Source organism: Erithacus rubecula, assembly GCF_903797595.1.
Source record: "Erithacus rubecula genome assembly, chromosome: 6".
NCBI classification, from domain to species: domain Eukaryota; kingdom Metazoa; phylum Chordata; class Aves; order Passeriformes; family Muscicapidae; genus Erithacus; species Erithacus rubecula.
In genome coordinates, this window is record NC_136688.1 from 27,727,728 (window position 1) to 27,754,846 (window position 27,119).

General features: G+C 39.4%; 1 protein-coding gene across 6 annotated transcripts in view; it reads right to left on the reverse strand.

Annotated features, from left to right (window-relative positions):
• SMOC1 (SPARC related modular calcium binding 1) overlaps window positions 1-27,119 on the reverse strand; it is a 125,451-nt gene that overhangs the window by 31,385 nt on the left and 66,947 nt on the right. For 4 of the 6 annotated variants that reach the window (XM_079309861.1, XM_079309860.1, XM_079309858.1 and 1 more), the window contains exons 6-7: window positions 13,054-13,143; window positions 8,065-8,145 (exon numbers count right to left, since the gene is read on the reverse strand). In XM_079309861.1, coding sequence (XP_079165987.1) covers window positions 8,065-8,145; window positions 13,054-13,143 — 171 coding nt within the window. The remainder of the gene's footprint in view (window positions 1-8,064; window positions 8,146-13,053; window positions 13,144-27,119) is intronic. The other 2 variants (XM_079309862.1, XM_079309859.1) reach the window with 1 other exon arrangement.

The following is a 27,119-nucleotide window of genomic DNA, read 5'->3' on the forward strand; positions in this document are numbered from 1 at the left end:
AAAAAAATAGATAGTCATAGATACTTTTTTTTTTTTGTTTCCCCATGGGTAGTTCACATAGCAGACAGCTTACTTGGAGGAATAAGATTTAGGTTTGATATAAAAAAGCCCCAGTGGTTAACCGTTCATTAAATGGAAGATGGGATCTCTGTTGCCACATTAGGAACAGGTTACATGTGTCAGAGCTGATATTAACTGGACATGACCCTGGTTTAAAACAGGGAGAAAAAAAACCACATTAATGTCTTCAGGTCTTTTTTGCTCTCCTCACACAGGCTGAGAAGCTCCAGCAGATCCTCAATGACTGAGACAACCTCTTTGCTAACACAGACTAAAATCTTGAAGATACTTGATCTGGTTTAAGTTTCCAGATTTTGGGGTCTGGGTCTGATCCCTTCTAATGCATCTGACCTCCATATCCTTTCTGACAGCTGTGCCTGTGCAGTACCTTCACAATGACAACAGCTTCCATAGTCTGAGCAGAGAAAGTTTGGCATCAAAATTCAGCCTCTTCATTTCTTGATGTCAGGATGGTTACTCAGCAGCAGAAAAATCTTTCAACCTTAGACACTGCCCTTGTCATTTTGAGACAAAGCTACACAGTCTGTGTTTTTTCTTCCCTAATGCCTCTTTTCCATTTCACATAGTTTCTAAGCACTGTGAACTTGTGGCATACCTAGCTTTTACATAAGCCACCTGTCTCTGAACACATTCATCTTCTCTATACTCCTTTTTCACTGCACTTTTTTCCACACTGAGGAATTCTGTTCAATTAAAAAAAAAATAGGTGTTTCCACTGGAGCCTTAGCATTACTGGGAAACTTTTTTTCACCTCCACACCTGTTTTTAATAGTCCTTGGAACAACTAGTACAGCAATTATTGGAGAACTTGCCTACCTCTTCTAGCTAGAGTATACAAGCACACTCTTTTTACAGTATTGTTACTCTGCAATTATAGGACACCAAACAGAAAGTCTTTGAAAACTGTCACAGGCAGATAAAAAATGGTCCACACTGGTCTTCCTATCTACAACAACATTATATTTAATGCTACTACTGGTGAGGCCTCGAGGGTCAGAGGGACAGGTTTATTGTGTGATGAGCCTTTTCATGCAGTGACACAACAGCTTTTTCCTGTAATGTTTTGCACTTTACAAAGAGGCAGAGGGAATTGCCTCTGACAGAAAGCTAGCACTCACTTTTGGATATTTACAGATTCAGCTGTCTCTGTGTAGAACATCCGGGCTTTGGAGGGTCCATGAGGTAACACAGGATTCAGACACCAGCCATGGGACTGAGAAACTGCTCCCACTTCATCAATGTTATGAGATGGGTGTCCAACAGGCACCCCCATGGAGGGGTAGGGTTTTCCAAAGCTCTGGAATGCAGCTCTTCTCCTTCACAGCCTTATGCTGTACTAGGCAATATTCATGGTCTTCGTGGACAACTCTGTGGGCAGCAGATGATCACAGGGATACACTGACCTTTTTTCTTTCACTAGTCTCTTTGCAAATCACTTGCAAGCCCCACGGGGCTTTTGGTTTCAGGAGAAGCCTACCTAGGTCTAAGCCTTTTCCAGAGATTATCTAGGAGCTAGTAATGACAATTACCTTGAAACAGCTCCTCCTTAACTGTAGTACCTCAGAAATGGGGTGAATTTGACAGGAGCATTTCAAGAGAGGTAGGAAGGTGAGTCAGTATGTGCAGCCTTTCTGCAGGCATCAACACACATTCAAATGGGTATCTGAAGTGCAGATCCACAAAGGAGCCTGTGCTGAATGCTGCTATTACAAACAGCAAGGAGCACTGTGCTGCTAAGGAATTACTTCAGCAAATCAATGCAGCACCTTCAATCTGAATGGGCTTCTGCTAAAAAGCAAAATAAACTCCACAAAACTGACCACTCTCAGTTTGTCCCTGCATGTCCAGGTAATGCCTAGTGCTGGAGTTTATTTCCTTTCCCTTCCCCACCAAATCCCCAGTGGATTTAAATGCAGGGTTGTTTTCTATTTCCCCTTTTACCCCAGCCTCTTACATCTTTGCCCCTTCTCCTACTGCTCCTTGTCCACTTGCCTTAACTGGCAGCTGCAGAGTAGTAGTCATGACTCCACATCTAAAGTAATTTGTTTTCTTTCTTTGGGGGATAAGGAGGGGGGAGTGACTGAATTCTTTGGGAATGATTTATAGCACAGCTCTCAGGGGGAGCTTCATTTATTTGCCTAGCTGCATATGGTTTAACACCTACGGTTGCATGCCGATTATTATACAATGTTATTTTCCCCACTTGTATACTTTGCACCTTTTCATAGAGCAGATTAACTGGTCCCCAATGGCATGTTATTTATGACTTTGTTTGCTGGCTGTCTGGGAAGGGTCCTGGTCCTAGATTCTTCCATTCCCCCTGCTTCTGCTCTCTCCTACGTGCTCCCTTCTTCACCACACACACCTGTCACAGGGAGACCGTGGGAGAATCACCCTTGGGCATCACACATATCATCCTTCTCACAACTTCCAGAAGGGAAGAAGAGACAAGGCCTCCCAAGCAGCAGCCAAGACAGGAAAGGCTGCCTGCACCACAGATGGAGCCAGAGGGAAGGGAGGGATAATAAGTAAGGAAGAAACATCACATTTTGGCTTGCAAGGAAGCAGGAACTAAGCAAATAAGAGCATATATATTTGTTGTGAAAATGTAATGGAATTAGTAAGTTTTCATTTCATACTCAACAGGAGCATCTCTTGAAATTGCTTTATTTGATATCAAAACAAAATCTAAATTAAAATTAATTCAAAACAAATCCTCACAAAAAGAGGAGCTGGGAGGACTAATACAAAGGTCTGAAGATAAATAGTTGTGGCAGACAGGACAAAAGTCTTTCAGACTTTCAGCCCAATAGTTTTGACAAGCTAGAAGAGCACTGTGTTGGGGGGTACTGGCTCAAAGATGCAGGAAAATAAGACCAAGGAGGATACACTAACACAGAACAGCAGAAAAGACAAAAGCTTTCTGACACACTGGTTCCCTCTCATTCAACACATAGGTGCAAGGTCTCCCCACTCTGGAAAATAACAGGCATTCAAGCTCTTTGTGTTTATCCTCACTTCCTAATAATGAATTAAACTCTTGTCTAACCTTGGCTATTTTTGGGATATCCCACTAAAACTTAAAAAAAGCTTCCTTCTCAAGCTCTGTCTCATTATGCATTCATCTCATCTGATCAAGAAGAACTACACTGATTCTCAATATATTCTCAAGCAGGCTCCTTTTTAATGTACATGATTGCAAAAACCTCCATATGGAAAAGGCAACATAGCCATGAGTACATTAACCCTTGGGGCAATTACTACCCCTGATCAATAAGAAAGGCATGCAGGAAAATGGTGTAACTTTCTAATGGTCTGCTAGAGGGAATGTTTTGGGGGGTGCCATGGCTGTTGTCTTATCTTTTTTTTTTCCTGCAAGTGGGAAAAAGACCCCTTAAGGAACACAGACAAACCAAAGAACTCAGGTCCTGCTTATAACACTTGATTTAATCACATCCCACTTCACTGTGCAGATCTCTGGAGACAAACTGCACACAAGAATCAAGAGACTCCCTTTCAAGTGGATGGGGGAATACATACAGGTGTGAAGTTTTCAAGTTGTTTCCCCCTTTGAAAAGCCCTAAAGTTTGGCCTTCAAGTTGACTCAACTAAGAAAAAGAAAGGTGGGTACCACCATTCTTGTTTTCAATGTTCATTCACTTATACTCTGTCCACTAAGACCTCCTGAGAGGAGAAAGCTCTATCACTGGAATGCCACCATGAGATGCCAGCACAATGCCTGGGTGCCAGAGCTGAACACAATAGGTCACACGGAACTGGTCTCCATTCACCAAACAAGATTTTGAAACAAACAGCTATGAGCTTTTTCTTTTTCTTTTTTTTTTCCTAAACTAGGCACAGCACACACAAACCTGTCTTCAGCTGCTAACCTTAATATATTACTCATTCTTCCTTTCAAATAACGTCATTTTCAAAACCCCAGTGACTGAAGAGTATTTACTTGAGGCTGCTACTGCTGGTTTCTCCAGAGCTGTTTATTTTTCCATGCAGGGGCTCATTACATCATTCTGTGGTTTTCTTAAAGGTTGTCACGGTAAGCTGGATACAGGCTGGAAACTCTTGCTAACTAGAACCAAATCACTAAATAGCACAAATGAATTTGGAGATAACCCAACTCTGGAAGTGAGGAAAATCCCTGGATTCCTCAGTGGAGGGGAGGGGGTTGCTTCTAAATAAGCAGCCATTAGATTTCTTGGAAGTGGAAAACACTATCAAATACTTACCTAGATTAAGAACTTAAGAAAAAAATAATTACTTGCACCTTTGCAGGCTGAAATAGGTTGGGGGTGAGGAGAGGAGCCTGAAATAGTAAAAGTAGAATGAAAAGACAGTTGCCAGCCATGCTGATTAGAGAACAGCCATTGCAAGAACCCCACCTGAATCACCTCTGGCAGTGTTAAAAACGACACACCACAGAGAGCAGTGCTAAGTCTTAGTTAGCTTAAGGTATCCATGTGCATGCACATGTGGATGTGCATGTTTGGGAAAGGGAAGAAGCAGCAAAAAATATTTTTGTCATCTTCACAACAATATTGTGTTGATCTAGCCCTTTTACTTGCCCCAAAAACAAAAACATGCAATTTGCAGGATTCAGAGAGACAGAAAATGTAGTTTTGAAGTGTAGAAAAACAACTTTTCTGCTGTGCAACAGTCCAGATGTTCATATTTTAGTTCCTTACTCTGGCTGAGAAGGTTTGAACCTTCTCACCCTACTGAGAAAAGGGTGCCATTTAATTCTTTAGGGTGTGCTGGGGTGAGAGCACTAGCAATCCCTCCCAGCAATGCTCTTTTACTGAGCATAGAAAAACTCACTGGCAAAATGCCTGGAGACATATAGATTCTCAGTCAAGTGCTCTAATCACCAGGCTGGAGTAATTTTGCTTTTCCTGATCCCTAGCTTAATTAGGATTTACACATGCCAAACAAAATGCAAGTGCTCAAAAAAAAAAAAAAAAAAAAAAAGAGATCAGTTTCAGAAGAACCCCTTCTGTTTGTCAACACTAAACAGAAGATGGAATACTCAGATTTCAAATGCAGCTCTTACAGGATACAGGCAGCATAGATTACATGGGGTGTCACCAGCTCTGCAATGATCAGCTGCCTGGTGGGTGGCTCACCTAACATTGACCAGAGACAATGACAATAAATTAAAGAGTCTATTTGACTTCATAGAGCAATTCTGAAATTCTCCTCATGGTTGACATAGCAATGGTGCTTGCTTTCCAAGATGTCCAGTGTCAGTGCTGATTAGAGAACAGCACACATCCCCTGGCAGCAGTATCTTTGAAAAGGACAGGGCCATACAATCACCATAGGGAGAAGAGAGATCAGAGCTAAGTGTTTCACTATACAAACTCCAGGAATAGGAAGTAAAAGAAGAGTTAGGTAGGATATTGCAAAATGAAAAAAAAAAAAAATCTGAGATTTAATTCAGAGAGCAGAACAGCTTCCTTTGGGAAGAAATAAAATCTTTATTATCTAAGGCATTTATGATACAGTAGAAAATGCTGCTCTCCTTACAGTATAAACATTCACTAGCCCTAAGGCAATAGATTAGATGACCTCCTGGGTCTTTTTTCTTTCTCACTTCCAATTTCAGTGATCCCATTAAACTGCTGCAAAAGCATACAAGGCTATATCTGCTCCAAGACTGTAAGTGTAAGCTGGGATAGGCAATACAGCTGAGGAAACAACAAACTGAAGAATCCAGATCTTGTGCTAGCAAAACTTATCTTAACCCTTTAAAAATAAATTTAAAAAGTAAAAATGTGCAAAGCATTAGCATTTCAAGTTGGGCCAAAGGCAATTAAAAACACCCCCCAGTTTTGCATGCCCATCTCATGACAGCTGTTTCATCATCTATAGCCAAGACAGACTCGAAGACACTTGAAGAGACATGATTCTAAATGATAATTATCCCCCCCAGATCTCTGCAGTTTGATCCCATCTACTGTATATTGCCTTTAACATATATTACAAGGGATAAAAAGAATGAAAGATATCAAACAAGGTGACTAGGCTTCACTATTTGAAAGAAAAATGCTGAAGTAGCCCACACTTTGTAACAACTAAACCATAGCCCTAAGCAGCATTTCTTAATAATTTGTGAGAAACTGAAATGACTGTATGGGGGAATTTGGGGATAAAAACTGGCAACCCATTTTTTTAACAAGACCCTACAGCAAGTGAGCATCAGAGCAATCAGTAAGGCTGAGTCAGATGAACCACATCTCCTTTTAGCTTGCTGTATAAACCACCTCTTACACAGCTCTTGAATTTTCCACAAGATCATTTATTTTTCATTTGTAACATGCACTCACAATAATTTTGTCTGAGTAACAGAATTGACATCAGAAACAATTGAAAAAGGGGACAAAAGTAAACTCACACAAAGAACACTTCTGCAGACAAAATTCCAGTTCACATCAGGCAGCTTCCCGACTAAACAAAGTGATTGCCTTTACAACACGAAAGCCAGCCTACTTTGGCTCTGTAAGGCCAAGAAAGGGTGGAAGACAAACCCTCCTGCTCCCAAGTTCCTTTGCAACCTCTTAGCACTCACTCTTCTTTCCATTACAGCTATGAGGTTTGCTGTATTTGAAGAAAAGTTGGTCACTGAGACAGGTAAGACCCTTTACAAAGGACTTTAATATTACACTTTCACCTTCAATTGTACTGTCAGTTGCTGGTTGTTCCTGCAGCTGACAAAAACCAGAAGTTGTGTTTGCTTTCCCCTGAAAGACATCCTTAAAGAAGAATGCTGATACTCACACATCATCTGAAATTTTTGGATGACTCCCACTGGCAGATCCTACACAGACCACCCTGCTACAAAAACAGCTGGGAGCAGAAGCTCAAGAGATTTGCTAAAACTGTGGTCTGGGCAATGCTAGTTGTCCTCCTGCCAAGAGCTCTTCATTCTGCAGCAAGAGAGTTTCCCCCAGCCTAGCACTGATTACACCCTACAGCTTGGAAGTGGCAGAGGAAGGTTAAAGGGACTGTCATGAATGCTCTCTAGCTAATCCAGAATATTACATGATGAGGCACTTCAAGATATCACAATTTATCTGTTTAGGTGACTGGAATTATTCTAACAGCCATTCTAGGCATATATGTTTCATTAAATTGATATGTAATAGTAGCATCTCCTATTCAAATCTTAAAGTAAACCCATGGCTTCTTAAGGCAATTTTGTTCTCTTATATTCCTTTTAATTTCTTTATTTCTCTCACCTCAGTTAAAATATCAGACAGGAACCATTCTTACTAAGAATCTCTCATCTTCCTCTTCAAATTCTCTGGTTTCTTCTCATTTCAAAGACTCCACTCCACCATTTCACCTGCATCTCCAATCTCAAGTTTTCCACCCTGACTTCATGTCTTCCTGCTTCCCCTTTTCCCACTCATGTTCATGATCTCTTCATCGCTGTTTCTTAGGCTTGAGTCTTTCCCCATCCACTTCACTATCCACAAAACAATCTCAACATTTTCTTAGGCCCACAATAATTAAACCAATTGTAGTTGTGAAATAATCCACTCATTTCTCTATCAAAAAATATCCCTTACAGAGAAGAATCTTGAATTCACTAGAAAAGAAGCCCCTTTTTGTACTTTTTGCAACTGCTTAGACCAAAACCACAGCCCAGATCTTTCAGCCAAATGCATCAGTTCATATATCCATACTGAATAGCAAACAGAATAAAGATAATAGATGGTTAAAATCAATTAAAAGATTAAGAAATTAAGAGATTCCCAGTTATGTTTGTGGAATCAAACATCCTTCATCAGACATTGACTATGGTCCTTTCGGTACAAAAAAGGACCTTATCTGAAATTACTTTATAGCCTAGGCTGCAAGTGCCCCTAGCAGCTTGATACCTACAACGAAGAAAGAATGAAACAAGAACAGATGGTGAGGAGCTACAGACTAGTTAAAATAATTTTTTTTTAGACAAAACGTTACCTGAATTCCTTATACTGGAGCTGTTCATTTTGGAATCTTTGATGACCAAGTGCTTAATCCAAAGGGTGGGTGCTGTGATTTCTGAAAGAATAAAAAAAAGACCCTTAAAGAAACTGCAGCAAGTAGCAAAAATACACAGGATAGTTACTGACAATCATAGAATGGTTTGGGTTGGAAGGGACCTTAAAGAAAATCTTATTCCCACTCCCCTACCATGGGCTGGGACACCTTCCACTAGACCAGGTTGCACCAAGCCACATCCAACCTGGTCTTGAACACTTCCAATGCTGAGACAGCCACAGCTTCTTTGGACAACCTGTTCCAGTGCCTGACCACCTTCACAGTAATTTTTTTTTTCCTTATATCTAATCCAAACCTAGTCTCCTTCAGTTTGAAGCTGTTCCCCCTTGTGCTGTCACTACATGCTCTTGTAAAAAGTCCCTCTGCAGCTCTCTTGTAGGCTGGCTTCAGGGACTGGTAGGTGCTAGAAAGTGTCTTCTGAACAACCTCAACTCTCTCAGTCTCCACAGAAAACAAGATGTTGGCTACAATTATGCCTTAACTGATCTATCATCTTTGTACAGACAGGTTCATCCTCTGAGGTCTTCCAGCTCTTATGAACCACCATTTGTTCCACAAGGTTGTCTCATCATCTTCCTGTTCCAGAAAGTATATCTCTGCTGGCAAAACACTTTTTTCCTCCAACCCCCACTTTCTAAATTCTCAAAAGGCCTTTTTCCTCAAGACTCAGAGATCACAAACAGTGCATTGGGTACTATAGTATATACCTGTTTCCCCCAAATGTACATATGAAATCCAGATTTTAAACAGTCAATCCAGACCTTAAATATTGCTTTAACAGCCCAAGAAGGTCTGGCCACAGCCAGTTCCCTAAAACAAGCAACAACAAAATCCGAAATAAATAGGCAGAGACGTGAAGATATTTCTGGAAAGACTTGAAAGGAAGTCTGTTAAAGAAATAGGTTCTGGTTAGAAAAGCATGTCTGATGCACTAACCAAGACATCCAAACAGAAATTCTGTGCTTAGAGCACCTCCTCTGAGGTGTTATAATCAACTTCAAAACATATCTGAACCTGCCCTAAGCCACAGAAATGACATAACCCCAGAATTTGATTAGAACTGAGCAAAGCAGTATTTGCTACCATGGGCTAGAGCACCTCAAGTGACATTTTCAGGATTGATATTTTCTGAAAAAATTTCTGTTTCCACATGAACACAACTTAAATACTACATCATGATGTATATCTCAAGTTCCTCTAAGAACTTTTCACATGAGTTTTCATGCTCCTTTATTGACATTTACATGGATCTGTTCATCAAAGTAAGAAGCTGGCTGAGTAAAGAGAACCTGATTGTAAATTATAAGAACATGAAAAAAAAGAAAATTAATTTCTCCTTCCTAAGTATTTTCAGTCATATTGATTTGATGCATTAAATAAATTGTGTTCAGGGCATTTTTTTCACAAGGAAGCATAGGTTGAACACTGTTAAACAAATTTTTACTGCTGCTGGAATATTAAAATTGCCTTATCTGCCAGTTTCATGACACTATTTTATCAACACTCAGCCATCATATGGTTCCATAAATAAATATACCTACATGCTTTGGTTTATGGACTATTTCTACTTTTGTGCTTCTCCCCTTCTTAGCTTTTAGCAAACATTTAATTTGAGGTAGTTCTCCCCAAAAGGGGCTTAAACTCCTAAATCTGGGATGAAATTTAGCTCTGACTCTACACCATGTGGACCAGATATGTCTACAGCTGAGAAAGGAGGGAAATTCAAAGTCAATAGATGCTGAAGAATGGATGAAGGTCTTTAGAAATACAATGGTGTGCATCTTTCAGGGAGGTTGAAAGGTGCACAAAAATGAACTCTGTGAAAAAAAAGAGAAAGAAAAGGAAAGTAATTCCTTGAAATCTATCAGAAAAATATATTTTCAATACAGGTAACCTGGACATCTTTTTTGATTACAAATACCTCTGAACGGTGGAAAGAGTCGATTCCCACTGTATTAAGAGGTGAAGTTTGCAAAAAAAAAAAAAAAAGGGGATGTTTAAACAAGATATCTTCAGGAAGTTTGCAAAAAAGAAGGGATGTTTAAAGAAGCCATCTTCAGGAAATTACACCTTGCATATGGAAACTAAACAGATGGTGAAAACAAAGTAACAGAGCCTAGAAGTGCAGGAGGGAATATAACTTTTTAAAACTATACAAAGAACATTAATAAGAGACTCTTCAGCAGAGGAGAATTTTGTCATAAAAAAAGATTCATTATAAAAATCTCAAAGATCTGCATTATAATAATATGAAATAATTTTTAGAGAGATGGCTGTGTTATGATTCAAACTTTGGATGGGAGAGTTTAAGTTATCTGATTTACATTATCTCTGGCACTGCTCTGTTATGCCCTCAGGGAAGATGGTAGGGAGTGGGAGGGGAATTTATGCATGAAATGTGAATTTTCATTATTCTCTAATGCAGATGAAAACATGAGAAAGGTGAACCTTCATCTTAGAGATGTTGAAGTCCAAGAGGTATCACACATTTCAGGGGCAGCTGAGTGTATGTAACACCCTTTGAAAAAAGTCAGTCTCTTGTGTATGGAAGGTAGGCAACCAAAGGTAAAACATGAAAAATAATCTACATTGTTATTGTCCATTCATGTTGATACCAGCTCCATCCTGGCTGCCTGTCTTTGAATATATAGCCTTACAGGAACCCATCAATTCTCAAATGCAGTGAAGTGGAATGGGATCTGAACTCTGATGCCTCTGAACATCTATGAAGATTTCAGATCTGACAGGTGAATGGATAACTGTTCTGACCTTTTCTGTCATTTGTGTCAGAGACAAGCCATTACTCAGGAAGACCTACCCAAGACACTGGGATTCTTCTAGTGAAGTATCATAACCTGTTAGCTCAAGGATCAAGGGATTGTTCAGGATGGCATCCTGAGGTGTCTGGTCCAACCTTCTGCTCCAGACAGGGTCAGCTTCAAGAACAGACCAGGTTGCTCAGGACTTTAGAATCACAGAATATCCTGAGCTGGAAGGGACCCACAAGAACCATTGAAGTCCAACTCCTGGTGCAGCACAGGACACCCCAAGAATCATCATTAAATGTTTATTGCTACAGCCACTACTGATATCTACTTAGTCCTATTTTACTAATAGAGATGACAAAACATAGAGTGACAAACTTGGAAAAGATTATTCATTAATGCATAGCCTGATTAACCTGCCTGTCCATCTGTTCTCTAGAGCCATAAGGAACTCTGCTAATACAACAGGGACCATTGCACTAGACATGCTCTCTCAAAGTCTAGGACATAAGTTCTTGAATAATGCATTGTTATGTTTTGGAGAGCCAGTCTTTCATCACTCAGCCCAAGCCCATTTATCAGACGGGAGTTCACCTACAAATCAATGTGAAGGCTTTTGATTGAAAATGTTTTTCATAGAAGGCTGGATAACACCTTTTTTCAGATTCTGCCTGTCACCAGAGGAACCAGAAAAGGTATGTTCACTATACGACTTTCAGAACTTTGTCCAGTTCCATTTGAATGATGAAAACATTGAAACTCTCCTAGAAGGAGCTTCTGGACAGGCTGTATTAACCACATCATCTCACTCCTGCATTCTATTAGCACATTCTTTCCTTAAAATATCTACAGATATCCTCTCAGGGGAAAACTTAAAGGTCAGAAGTTTGTGATTGCCAACAGTAATTTAATATAATATCAACTTACTGCCAGAATGAACCTTCTTTTGATATAAACAAGAGAGAGCCAGCATGGCTTCAGTCTCCTTTCTTTATCTGAGAGTGTTTTTTCTCTGAGAGCTTTGCTGTTTCTTAAAGCTCACAAGAAGATTGTTACAAATCTACGATCACTAAATATGAAGTGATAGGACTACAGCATCTTGCTGTTAAATATGCTTATTTTAGCAATAACAGAACCCAACCACAGCACCCATTTCTACAAGAAGACAGGAAATATCAACAGAAAAAATACCTCCTACTCTTGCTTAGTAGTCTCCATTTCTGCCTTTGATCCAGGTTAAAAAATGCATGAAGTACAGTAGTCCCCTATGAAAATGCATAGGCTTTCCCCAATTGCCTCATGCTTTACAGTTTCAGATGGGTCACAGAGTGGTTCATACTTCAGCCCATAGCTTCACTATAATGGTCTGGGTTTAAACCTGTAGAAAACAGGCACTACTTCCAAGCAATATGCAAGATATAAGCAGCTGCTATTAGGCCCATTCACTACCAAAGGAGCACTATTCTCACTGGTATTTATGTTTGTATGTGTAAAAGGCTTGAACTCTCTGTGATGACAGCCATTTTATCCTTGTTTAAAAGCTTCCAATAGGCTAAGGTCCTACATACCCTCTCCAAAATAATACAATTGCAAGATTGCCTATTTGAGAAGGAAACTGCCTGGGTGGGCCATGAATTAAGTGGGCCCAGGACAATGACTTCATTTGCTTAAATACTATGTGCGTCAATGAAAGCATTTGCTAAATAAAGAAACCTCCCAGCAATTTTCTTCCAAGTCAACATTCACAAGCTGCGGTTTAGCATTACCCTTCCTTTTGTGAAGCTGTAACACACTGCAGAGGTTATGAAACTCCCAGGATTAGTATCCTGACAGTGGGGATAGTAATGGGGGTAAGGACAGGCTAAGGGAAGTGGCCACTTCTGATTTGATGCATCTTCTTTTCCTCTGAGATTACACCAGGAGCGTGATCAACTGGTATTATTGTTGGATTCCAGAAAAGTGGGGAGGATGTAAAAGGATTAGGGAAAATGCCCGAGGTCCCAAGGGCACTCTAAAATTTGGATAACTTATGAGATTCACTGGCTTGTCTGCTTTGCAGGATAAAGAAACCATTAGAACCATGAATCCTAGAGAAAAGGGAGAGGGAAGTAGCATTTGTTGTTATTTTAAGGGATGTTCTTACCTTCTCCATCGAAAATAGGTTGGGTTTCCATGGTGGGCGTTGGCTTCGATCCATCATCTGAATTGAGGGTTAGAAAGAATCGAAAAGAAACTACCATTATTGAGGTAAATACTATCTACTCTCCAGTACTGTTGAATGATTGGGATTTGTACATGGCCCGGCCAAGTCCGGAAGAGAGAGAAGACAGACAGAACAAATTCATTTTATGCTAAAAACAGGAACATTTAGATAAAATATGCATCAAGCCCTTTTGGTACAGTTAAAAAGCCTCTCCCCTCCCTCCTCAAAGCACTGGTGTTCATCACCTGGTAGTGTCCCCAGAAGGCAATTAACTGCCTTTTTAGTCTCAGGTCAGTTTACTTTTACACATTTTCCAAGACAGCAAAGATTCTGTAGATTGCTGTCCTATTGTGTCTTTCTCCTCATTCCTTTTGTTCAAAAGAAAAATTCTTCTTCTGAAACTTACCTGTGTAGAATTGGCACCAGCATTTACTGCAGAGCTGTTAGAAAGGGATGGTCAATAGCAATTTTTTTTTTCACAATGACTGCATCAAGGTGTTCTCTAATTGCAATGTGGTGGCAATATCTTCCAATGGCAAAATCGTGGAAAAATAATTTCTCTTACATCGGGTTTAGGTTTATTGAGTCTGTCTTCCCCATGACAGTATTTGGTGAGTGATGTCTCCTGGACCTCATCTGAACTCACAGACCTTTGGTACATTTTATCCCCTATCCAGCTCCACAGTAGGGTGATAGAGCAGCTTTGGTGGGTGACTAGCACCTAGGCTAGGGTCAGTCTACTACACCTAGAATTGGGCTTTTTTTTTCCCTGTTTGAAATACAGTGACTTAAAACCTTGAATTTCTAGCGACTACTCTTTGCATGTGTTACTGCCAAGAATGACACTAGGCAGCAAAGCAGAGAGCAACCTAAAATGTAAAGTTGCAGAGTGAAAATCTGTTGAAGGGAGGAGAGCATGCCAGAAAAGCCAGGCTTGCCTCTATCTCCATCACCATCAGATGCACGGGGCAAATACTTTTTGGAGGAAATATGCATGGGACAGTCCTTCCTAGAGGAAGCAATAACTGCCCTTAGCCTTCTCTTATATCAGCTCCATTTACAAAAGCAAGAGACCATTGGAAGGGGAAGGGCAGAGATGGAAAACAGAAGCTTATAGACTTTTTCCACCCACACCTGTATTTGCAGTTTTTTAAAGGGAGGAAAAGCTTGAACACAGTTCATTTATTTTATGCATTTTCACACAAAGTAGTCTCGTTAACAGAAAACAAAAACATGCTGATAATTCCATTTCAGCCTCAGAGATATACTGAAGTAAAGGACATTGACAGAAATGAGAAAGTCACCTTGTTATCATTTTCCTTTTCATCGGTGTATTTGGTTTTATGCTAAACTGCAAGTGTAACGAAAAATACTTGGAAGAAAAAATACTTACCATTCCTCAGCCAGCTCTTGTTCTGAGCTTTCCTGTTATTAGGCATTACCAGTAAACTGGATAAGCAGTATTTTATTTTTTTTTTTAAGTTTGAGCAACTGGCTTGGAAAAATTTCCTGAATATTGCTTAAATGACAAGGAGGGGAGTTTTGCCCTTTAAAGACTCTTTGGATAGAAGTTAATAGCTGATCTTCACTTTTTATGTTAGAATAGGTTGCTCTGCTTCTGCAAGACTCCAAGAGCCATAGTCGTGGCTTGTTTTTTATTTCTGATGGCATTTTACACTGTAACAAAGCAGTGAACATAATGTAATTAGCATGCCAGGCTTTACAGATTGAGAAACCAACCTAAAACTGCTGAATACATTCACAGAACAACTAGAAAAGTGAAAAAATTTTAAGTCATACAAAATAGGAAGAGACCTGATGTTAAAAAAAGGCCAGTGCAATAATAAGCTTCTTATTGCTCTCATGAATGCTTCTGCACCAAGTAATTACAGAATTTCTTTTCAGATTTAAAGCAGCAACCTGGAAGCCAACAATGGGGGAAAATTAGAAGTGGATCTGAGCCACAGCACTTGATTCAAATCATTATTTGAAATCTGGCAGAACACAGGATGTTCCAGGTTCAGGGGCATTCTTTCACATTCATGTATGTGCAAGGAACACAGCAGCAATTACAATCTGCCAAATACATTCTTCTCGAAGAAAGGGAATTTTGCAGCAGCTATTGTATGAAGTTAGCCATTAAGCTACTGGAGAGTATTAAACAATCCCCTCAGTTCAAAGCTGCTGTTTAAGATAGTCTCAGTAAAATGGCTCAATCAATTACAAAATCATTTCCTTACTGTATTACTAAGGCCAAATTGTCACTAAGTCCCCATTGTAGCAGCACCCAGCACAGTATTAAGGGTTTTGCAAATAGAGAGAAGTATAATTACTCCCCTGTTGTTCAAGCAAGTACAGTTCTTTCATCACACATACAAGAAAAAATGCAATAGACAAGAGCCCTGTAATTATATTCACCATATTTCAAAAATCAAAAGCCAGGGATATTTCTGATTATTTTTTAAAGGTTATTAAATAGTCACATAAAAGACAAAAATTGCACTTCATTAAAAACACCATGCTCACTTCCCAGCTGCCAGCTTCTTACTCTGAAACTACCAAATTTTTTTCTTAAACTGGAGAATTCTCAGTAAATCTCAGTGTTCCAAATTAGCTGATGTCAAGTTTCACTGCTGTTCCCTTTCAGCAGAAAAACATCCTAGTACTTGCCTGCTCTTATGTGATTTTTCCTCTGGCTCAGTACTCCATTTGTCACACTGAACATTTGTTCCACTGGCCTGTTTGCACCTCACAAACAAGGCATAAGTTCTATTTTACATACCTGAAAGTTTTGAAAAAGCATTTTGTATTACTAAAATAAATATTTCAATGTAGAACAAAACCCAGAACTATTCCAGAGGCTTAAGGTCTCCTGTGATATGAGAAGTACAGAATACTGTTACTTTGGGTACAAAGGTAATGAAGTATGTTCACTGGGTACAGTCTCTTCCTTTCTTCAAAGAGCTGTCAAATTCCACACTTTCAAAAGAGGCATGCCACTGCAATAGTTCCTTACACACAGCATGTCACAGAGATTAAAGAGATCAAGTGTTACTTCCTAATCCCTCTAGATAGCAATGCTTCCAGATCAGGAGCTCATGTAATTCAGAACCACATCTCTTGGTTGCAGAATATTTTCAGAGCCTTGAGAAGCAGCTCACTGGCACACTTCCCTTCCAAGTTTTACATCCCAGCATGAATACCCACTTTCTTTTCCCAAGACCACTGACTACAGACAGTATCACTCAGCAGAATACCTGGTGGTCATGGGACATTTTAAAGCAGTTAAACTCCTTCAGGAAGTGTCCTTTTCCTAGGGTACTCTTGCAAAAGTTAAGTAGATTTTTCTGGCTCAATTGCTGTCAATTTTAAAATGGTATTTTCATCTTGCCACAGGATAAGAGTGAAACAGGCAGGTCTAAATGAGAGTACCCAAGCCATTTTCACATTAAGATACCTTGGACATACACCAGAATTCCCCTTGCTCTACTACTGTCAGAAGCTCACAAGCAAGAACAGATTTTTATTCCATTTGACTGACAATGACTCAAAACAGGGACAATTACTTGCAGGTCCTCATCTACTACTAATGCTGGGCAAGAACTCTTTATGCTCTCACTAGAACACCCCTCCCCATGTCTTATCCAAGTACTCACACCTGCAATGACTGTAGTGTACACTGGGGTTGAGGCAGAAGGAGATCCAGCTCTTGCAAAGGACACCTGTTAAAGTGATCATTTTACTCTGAATGACAAGCACTAAGGCCATGAGCAACTTAAATTATGTCAGGAGAAAAGTAAACTCCTTGACATTATAAAACATTAATTACTATGGAAAAATGTAACTGCCTGCTGCTGTGAATTGCCATTCTCAAGACATCTAATGGAAGCTGTAGAAAGGGGAGAAGTTAGGAGACAAAAGGGATGTACTGGAAGTTGATGTTGCTTAAGGAGCAGATAGGTCTGCTAATGTGATGCTGTAAGTATTCAGATGACTTGTGCAGTGAGTATATTTTTCCTGTGTAGGAGATGTGAAGTGGGAGGCTAATGTTGTGTTGTGACTGGAATCCATGAGGCATTATGCAATCATTTCTTCCATTTTGAAGAGCACAGGTGTTTATGGAGTCAATAATCCAGGCTTTATACAAAAACTAGTCTTTTTTGTAAGTCTATAGCTTGAACATCAACTGTTCCCAGGCTTGAGTCAGACTGATAGAATAAGCAGATGACAATTTTAAGTGCATAGCTCTGCTCTGGGAAAAGGCAGCCTTCTTCCAGTGTCAAGTGGATCCTTCACTTACCATCATCTGGTTTTGTCTGAGTCATTAGAGAGCACAGCTGAAGCTAAATAGGCAACTTAGAACAGAGAGCCAGGACAATGATGAACTCTTAGCAGGTCCTGTCAATGCAGAAAAGTCCAGCTTTAACGAATCTGTTGAGCCAACAGCAAGGGAGAAGGGCTTTCCCAGGCTTCAGTATTGCTGAGAGAGTTAAGTCATACATACTCTAATATTAGTGCAGCTTTTAGTAACTCAGACCCTCAAAGGACAATTAGGCTCCTTGTATCCACGCAGCTCCTGAATCTTGAGCTTTGCCAAAGTTTTGACTTTGACATTTCTATGCATTACCCCCAGATCCGGGGTATTTTAAGTATTTAAAAAATAAAAAAACCCAAAAACCTAACCACTTATGTTTTGAACTACATGGGGTATTAGACAAAAATACATGCCCCTTCTAGTATCACAGGGGAGGAGCAAATTGTTGCCTCAACCACAATTCTTCCCTACATTAAATGAAACAATTTGAGCAAGTCATAATTAATTTAATAGTCTGTGCAACCTTTATGTGCAGACATACATTGCCAATATAAGTGCAGAAAGTTAGCATTCATGAAAAAACAAAACATAACCAAAAAAAAGCCAAACCAAAACAAAACAAAAAACAAGAAAACCCAACAACAACAACTTCTAATCTGGCCAATCAAGATCAGTTTTTGCAAGCAACTGACATGGAAACACACCAGTGCAGATAGACTTCCCTACTAAGTTTTCACACTCTTATCCATAAAATCATAGGTTGAAAAACAGCCTCTAAGAACATCAAGTCCAACCACTTCTATGCATGGAGATCCCACAGCTGTTAAGAAAAAAAAAACCTAACTTTTTAAAGCAAATCAGCAAAAGCCACGTTCTCACTCTTTATTGCTTTAATTTTAGCAATGTGCTGCCTTTGGATATAACAGCCCCCAAACACTTGGACACAGACAAATGAAGTTTTGCTTAAAAAGGGAGAAATATACTTTAAGTGCTAAACATGCAAGGGCTCTGTGGGGCTTAATGAGCTCCTAACTGCAAAGGTTGACTCGCACTGACGCTGCAGTAATTTTTCTCTTCCTACATCAACTATTCTGTATGCCATATGGATTCAGGTAGACTTTACTACAGCACTGCATTCCAGATATGAAACAGATAGGAAAAGGAGCCTTTCCCTGTGCCTTCTGGAAGGCATTAGCTTCCCCCACTTCCTTCTCTCATCTCCCTCGCAGGTGCATCAACATGAAAAAAGCCACTCAAGCCCCAAGGACTTTGTGGTCCAATGTACTCAGTGTTTGTTTGGCAGCACAATTCTTTGCCCTGCAAGAAAGCCTATCCCATGCACAGACAGCTGGAAGTAACTCTGACCCCTGTGACACAATTCAAAGCCTCCTCTGTTTGGCTTTTTGATTCCTGATTGACACACTCACTGCCAGGGAGATAAATGCTGCTGGGAGGACAATGTTGATCTGCTCCGACTATTCTTGTGAAGGACTTCTTCAGAATAATAAACAAAAAACACTGGTGTGCTTAAGTGTCTGAATAGAACTGGAGGTAGACAGAGAGGGGAGTGGAGTGCTTTACAGAGGCTGGCAAGTCGATTGAAGAGTTAATTGTCTGGGTGTACAATGAGTTTATTCTGACCACAAACAAAGAGCTCCCTCTTCCTGGGTCTGGTCCTTCAAAAGCAAACGTGTCAAAAGCGGTCTGGAGCAGCACTCATTAATAGCAATGCTCTAGTCTCTGGGGTTCAGTGGCTTTAAAACTATTGAATCTTGAGATTCAGACAGAATCTCTCTGAAATCCAAAGTCCTTATTTACTGCATAAGTTCTAAAGGTAGTTCTACAGTAATTAGCCAAAAGAAACCTCCCCTCTAACCTCTCATTATTTGAAGCCTTTAAACAGCTCCTTTTAAAAAATAAAGACATAGCAAGTATTACCCTTCAAACATAATGGTGTAGACACCTTCCCCAACATGAGATCCAGTTTTATGTTATTTCAATTATGTGTCAAGTAAAAGTGACCCTTAATGTCTCATACTTGGGTCCACATCTGGACCTGCATTTCAGAGCTTGCACTACAATAAGTCAAACCAATACAATGTCCAAAACCACCCCCTGCCTCTGGGAAAGTTCAGATCCAGATTCAGATTTGAACTTTACAGGTTGAACCAAGCCCTTGTGGTAATTACCACTTAAAATACCTGAATCCCTTCTGTAAGTTGGGCAAATCTTTCTGGGGAGAAAAAACCTCTTCCTAGCACTGCTGCATGGAAGACAAGGCAGTTGAAAACTGAGCCATTACACCTCACCACTTCAATGGCAAAATTCCTTAGGCCTTTGGTGTCAATGCAGAGATACTACATGTTATTTGAACAAGCAGCAGCTATAAAGACCAGAGAATTAAGCTGAGTTGTTAGTGAACTTTCTCATCACATAAATTTGCTTCACTACTTGTGAAAAGTTGTTGCTTTAACACATTTACAGAAACGTAGCCTTCCAAAGAACATTTTTCTCAAGTGTATGGACACGCTTCCAAGAAGAAGACAAGCTACCTTAGGATTATTAAAGCCATTATTTAAGAGCATTCACCTAATTCAAACTTGAGACTCACCTTTTAGTCTCCCCTTTCTCAAGCTAAAATCCCCAATATAGTGCAATCAACTAATTTAGGAGGACAGCAGGGAGCCACAAGTTTGTGTGATCTCTCTTTTATTCTAGTGAGTAATAAGTGAGGGATTCAAAACCTGTGAAATAAAATTTCTTGGCTTGCAGCCAGTTTCTCTCCAAATTGTAAACAGTAAACTGCAGTCTTAACCAATTTTGGTTAAGGCTTGGAGTTTTGGACAAGAAGCAGCAGTATCCCACAGGTAGCCTGGGTACAGATGAAACTCAGAATAAAAAACGTGTATACAGTTCTGTTGTTTAGAACTAAAATTCTCAGTTCATTTTTGGGCCAAACTCCAGCACAGAGATGATCTTCTCTATAAAAGCATTTGTACCTAAGATATGGGTCAAAGAAGCATAGGATCAGATTTTAGTTTGGTTATCAGAGCATTTCTGAGGTCAAATGCAAAGAAACTTAAAAGGAAAAAGCCTGCCACTGTGCATACATTTACTTTATTGCAGTTTTACAGTTTTCAGACTTCACAGGCAAACTTCTTCCCAAAAGGCAAAACAGGTCTCTCAGATTTGGAAGTAATAGGAAAAATAAATGCACAAGGCCAGATTTGAACCATGTCTTTTATAATGATGAAGCAGGTAAAAAAGATCAGATTACTTCTGAAACCATCTTCAGTTTAGATTTACACAAAAAAGCTTTATTTTTGGATCAATGTGATTCCACATCACTGTCAAGCTGTGAAGACATTGTCCCCACTGTGCCCTCCCCCACTTTCAGAAACTTATTCTCACCCTCGTGTAACAATCCCAGCAGCAGTTTTATTCCTTAAACTAGACAGAAATCATCCTGTGACTCAGAAATACAGGCTCTTATTATCAGCTTTGACCCACAGAACCATGCATCCAGTTAATGTCACTTCTTCAAAGAGAATGACAACTAGGTTGCCAGTGATTTTAATTGTCTTGATTTAAGTCAAAAACCTTAAGTTCACTCCCAGAGTGTTTCAGATTGACAGGAGAAGGAGGAAACAAAGGGAAAAAAAAATTAAAAGAACCTGCATATCCATTCAAAGGCTCTTGAGGGAGCTGCTAAAATACAAGTAATTTTTCTTAATCTACAATTTCCACTCTATCAGATTCAAGTCCTTCTCCCTTTGAGCTTAATTCCTCCCTTCCATCACAGGTAAAGTACTGCAATTCTTTAGAAGAAGGGACTATTTCCTTGGTATTGCTGCATTTTTTTCTATCCAACTGGTGTTCTGGCTACTTTACTGAGTTAAAAATAAAAATTTTCCCTTTTTTTTTTTTTTTTTTTTTTTTTTTTTATGACTGTATGAGCTACACAATACTTTTACCCTGAAAGATGACCATATTCTCAATCCCATGGTTTCAGAATTCATTCTTTCACTTTGTTCATATATCTTCTGAAATAAGCTAGGCAGCAGTAGGGACAACACTAAAATCCCTCTTTGGACTACAGTCCCAATAAACAGCTTGCCAAGAAATGCTACATGTAAGTGCCATATATTGACTTGTATGTTTATTTCACAATAATAATGAATAATTAATTGTATCTAGCAGCAGACAAGCTATGAGCCCATCCTCACCAGCAATGTAAGAATGTTTAAAGCACTCTAGTTCAACTACTTGTTGAAAAAGGAGAACAAAGCTCAGAGTCCCAGCTCTGCTTCTGTCATCTGGTAAATTTTCAGGCAGGATCTCAGCCTGCCTGTCACTGCAGACTGATGTTTCACAGCTGCTAGCAAAGCTCTGCACGTCTAAAGAATCGAATCTCGACCACCATGGAGAGTGGCTCTTCTCCTTATGTACCAGCAACAGTTTCAGTGTGTAAAAAATCAGCTGCACCACCACCTGGGAAGGCTCTTGGAATGCCTTCAAAACTAAAAAACACATACAGGCTGCACAAAGCGGCTCCCAATGGGAGCAAAGAATATTTTTCATTCAGCTGTGTATTTAAGCTGTCCTTCAAGCATCTAATGCCATCCCCCTACTGAGACACATACCTGAGGGGAAATGGAGACAGCTACAAGAATCAGGGGGAATAAATGCTTTTTTGGTCTGGTCATAACACAGCACCAAAAACTACCTGTTACCAAAAGTTACATTTGCAGAAAAATGATGACATATTTGCCAAGTACCAATGGCAGCTGACTGTAGGGATGGCACTCAGTTTCAAAAATGTCTCCAAGGCTCATTTTGACCAGCAGACACCTTCACAGGTCAAAAGGCATAGAAAAGCTTTGCTGTGGTAAATACAACCCAGCAATTATACAGCTGTAAATCCAGCACTTCCTTTTCTTTCTAAAGAAAAGGGTCAAGGTAATGAAGACAAGAGGAAGAATTGAAATAACCTTATTCTTCAGGGAGATAAACAATTGAAAGGAAATAATCTGTAATAAACACTGGATAAAGAAGAATTAGGCTCTTTAACTATGTAATAAAAACAGTATCCAAGTGCATATCAATATAGGCTACAACCAAATTATCTGGAAAAGCTATTGCCAATCCACAGAAAGGATGTTAGTCCATCTTGTTCCAAGAAGGAGCATTGTCTGTAGTAATAAACTGAGAAAAGGGAGGTGAGTTAGAAGAGACAATGTGATACACAACTGCTCCAGACAGTCCTGGCACAAAGCTTCACAGGGAAACTGGAGAGAAGAGGCACAACACAGAAAAACAGAGCAGCAATATTATACCAGCTGGCAAAATCACAGTCAGCAAAACTGGTGTATTGACTGTTAGGAATGTTTGTTGGTGACTTTTTTTTTATCTGAAACAGAAACACCTCCAAAGTGTCAGCATTACTTAGACTATAGAGTGAGTGATGAGATGAAGAAATCAGCAATAGCTAGTACTGAAAATGTTTAAAAATAGATTGAAGGAGGGGAAGTAGAGAAAGAGATGCTTAACTTTTTTATAGCTTCATACTTGGTAGAAGAACTCATTTTTATCTCACCCTGTAAACACTACAAGTATTATAGATACTGTAGAATTTTAAGCTACAGTACCTTAATTTTGAACCATCATCCATTTGAATCACTGCCATGAGTGACATTTGAAATAAAACAGGGAGAAAGAAAGTTTCCACACAAAGAAATATTTTGCTTAAGGCACCATATCTCATAGCAGGATTTTTAGCACTTGACATTGCCCTAAACTTTGAGCAAAGATTGCAAAAAGCTGTATAGCACTGTCAGCAGCTGCCTGATCACTGCTGGCAAAAGAAATAACCACCTTATGATTGTTTAGTTTAGCCTCTCTGGTTTTATTCTACCTACAATATATCACTTTTTCTTTTCCAGAAGCCTCTGCTTTGATGTGAAGTATTCTCTGTTTCCACACAGCCCAATAGACACCCCCTCCTCAACCACCTCTCCTGAAAGGCTGCTCAAAGTCCACAATCAACTACCACCTTGTCACTTCTAGGCTGTGTAAGAGCCCAGATATCTGCAGCTGTGGAAAAGGCAGCACGGCAGAAATGCCCACAAGAACATTTTGATTCTGATTTTGGATTGCTTTGCTGAACAATGAAAAAAAAAATAGCAATTGTTATGCAAGCTTTATATAGTAATAACAAGATCCCTAGCTTTAGAAACACTTCAGAAGCTACCTGATAATAACAGTGAGCCAGGGCAAGGGGCATGGAAGGGTGTGATTACAATGCCACTCTTTCTTCCTTCTCTCCCCAATATCACTCACATTCCCTTTCACTCCTCTCCTTCCAGCTCTAGTCTCTTCAAGGTAAAGACTCCATAAATTCTCCACATCTTCAAGGCCTGTAAGTGGGGGGTTGGAGACGGCAGCGGATTTGCCAGATCAATGGCCATTTGAAATTCAGACATATGGCTGAAGCCCTACAGCTGCATGTGTTAATTACCACACGTGTCCCCTGTAAAGCAGTCTGTTAAACACAAAAAGAAAACAGAAGAGAAAAAAGCCTTTCCAGGGGATTAAGTAAATAGTCTAAATTTTTGACCCTGCTCCCCCAGACACATGGCTGTGTATAAGCTGCCTTCCTTTCTCCCAACACCTGCACACTGTGGAAGCATGAGACCCCTTCACCCCAGCCATGTGCACTCAACCTATCTCAGAGTGTGCTACCCCCCTTGTAGCTCCTCATTTCCAGCTTCTTCTCTCACCAGCCCCTCTCCCTTCCTCCTTTAGAGAGCTAATTCCTGGCTGACAACCAGACTAGCCTTGGGCTTACAATATGCCTTTTCATTTCCTTGCAGGCAAAGAGAATGGATATCTCACTGTTATATCTGTATTGCATGTGTGAAAATTAAGAAAAGGCAGGGGAATATATGTTTTATAACTGCTTGTTTCCACAGTTTTTTTTTTTCCTCCCTGGATCATTAAAGAGGAGTGTCAGAGCTTTAGTGAGTGAGCACAACTTTGCTCTCTAACTACATAGCAGCAGCTTTTTGTGTAAAGGAGGTTTTCTATTTGACTCTGAAACCAAAGGAACAGTTCTTCTCTATGAGGAAAGGAATGAAGAACAGAGAGAATCAGATATTGTAACAATACTGCTGGAAGGACCTCCAAAGGGTCTAATGTGTTTCAGAAGGAAATGCCTATGTACAGAATAAAGCATATCAGTGTACACAGGGTGTAAGTGACAACACACTCTCAACATTAAAATATTTTTAAGATGAAGGTCAATCCTCAAGTTATAGACTGCCAGACATGTACAGATGCATTGTTCAAAATGAACCAGAGACAGTTGATTTTTAGAATCATTTCATTTAATGGCATATTTGTGAGAAGCTGAACAGTCAAGATGAAATCTGTCAAGTCCTTACACAAATTGCTTTGCTGCAGCACCTAAAGGTCCCATCAGAAACTGAGCACCAAGATGAGCACAGGAACACGTAATAAAAGACATGGATACTGCCTGGAAAAATCCAGTCTGTGGGGGAGGCTTCTCCCACCCTTAGCCTTTATCAAAGCATTTTGCAGTACAGCTCCCTTGCTGTCAGCTTAGAACAAAAGTCCAGATGAGCACACAGAGGAAAGCTATTATTCCAGATAGATCTGTTTTAATTCCCCTAGGTGCTGTCTCAGGAACTTGAACAAACATTAGGGATGTCTCTCCAGCTTCTCCCTACCTTATTTAAGGGCACACATGGTCTGCATGCATTCAAGCTCTCCCATCACAATTTCATAGTTTCTCTCTCTTATAGAGAAACTTTGACAGAGCTCATGGGGGAAAGGAGTTGAAAGGAAAGTACTTCCAGCCCCTTGACCAGACACCTGCACCATGACAAAACACATTTCCTGGTACATTACTCTGATTTGAAAGAAAACAACACTAACATTCAGATGTCTAGATTCTATAGAGTATGGGAATAATAATGCCAACAACTCTTTAAAAAGAGAAAAGGATTTTCTATATAAAGCCTATATAAAGTATTTTAACAACAAACTGACAGACCCCAAATTTATTCCATTTCTAGGCAAGCTGTAATGATAGACACCAGAAATCCATGTATAGCACATAAACAGTTAATAATACCTTAACAGATGTTGTTTAATCAATTGTTACTTGACTTATTAGATCTACTCACCAGGTTGCTCAATTCTATGACTTAATAATTTAAAAAACCTTTACAGCTGCTCTTAAGATATTACAGACAGGAGTTGTCTGCAGATTGCTATAATAACACTTGTAAACTACAATTTTATTAAGTCATATTATATAGACTAAGCTACCGATTGGAACTGCTACTTTATAGATGAAAGCAGAATTCTTACATTGTATCAAACAAAATACACTTTAAAACAGAATTTGACTTTTCATATTTTCCAATGAAACTTTCTTCAGTCTCAAATTTGATACATGTGTCCTGAGGCCCACAAAAAAGTCTTGATGAAAACTAAACAATTTCAGACATGGCAGTGATGTGGGGAACCAAAAGGATTGGTTTTAGTTCTACTGTTTATGTAACAAATTTGAGGTTTTACTTCTTGACCTTAATATTTCAAAAATCTGTTTGCTTCATGTGATATATCTAAGTGCTTTTTAGAACATTGCTCTGCTCTGGAAAGTGATCCAATATACACAGTATTGTAAAATTAAATTCCTCTGTTCTCAAAAAACTGATCAGAATTCCAATTGAAAAGCTGAGTTCTGGCTATCTAATAAAATCTGTCATATTGGCAAACTACAGTTTACCATACCTGTGAAACGGACTTGCTTTCTAGAGTTACATTTAATTGGAATTTAAGAAATTATTTTGTAGATGATGTACAGTATAGAGATAGCAATAGGAACCAGAGAGAATTCTGACTATTTACAAGCTGGCAAACCTACTGATTAAGTTAATAGAATTTTTTACAGAACTATTCATTTAATAGGGAAGGAAAATTCAATTCCACTGCTAAGTTTGCTTGGAAATATGAGCTAACCAAAATCTTATGTGCTACAAATTCCATCTACAGAAATTTTGCTCACAGCCCACTTGAGCTGTTGCAGGACAGCTTTTGTTACACTAATCTCTCCCCATAAATTCTCAGTCCACTGAATTTTTATCCTAGTTTCATGAAAAGAAGCACATGTTCATGCTTCTTCCATAGATTGTTTCCTAAATCCATCAGGGTAGACTGAGAAACTGTCACCATCAGTGTGAGGTAGAACAAATCAAGCTTTTGCACATCTGAAGGACTTGCAGCACTCCTGTAGCACACACACATAGCAAATCAGTTGCTTTCAGGAAGCAGATTATTACACATGCATAGTACAGCCTGACTTTTCATGGAGCTACACTACACACCCAGCTCTATCCAAAAGCATCAAATTGCTTGTGCACACCTCCAGCAAACATGTATATATATATTGTACCCAGAAAATACCTGACAAACACATCAGTTCTGGTCTAGGAATATTACATCATGAAGTTCAACCATTCAGAAAATGATACTCGCAGGAAAATTCTCCTTCATTTGGATTTTTAAATTAGCATCTCCTTTTTATTTAAATAAATATACACTTAACATAAGGGATCCAGATGAATTGTTTTGGTAGCACTTGCAGACTTGCTACCTGCTAATG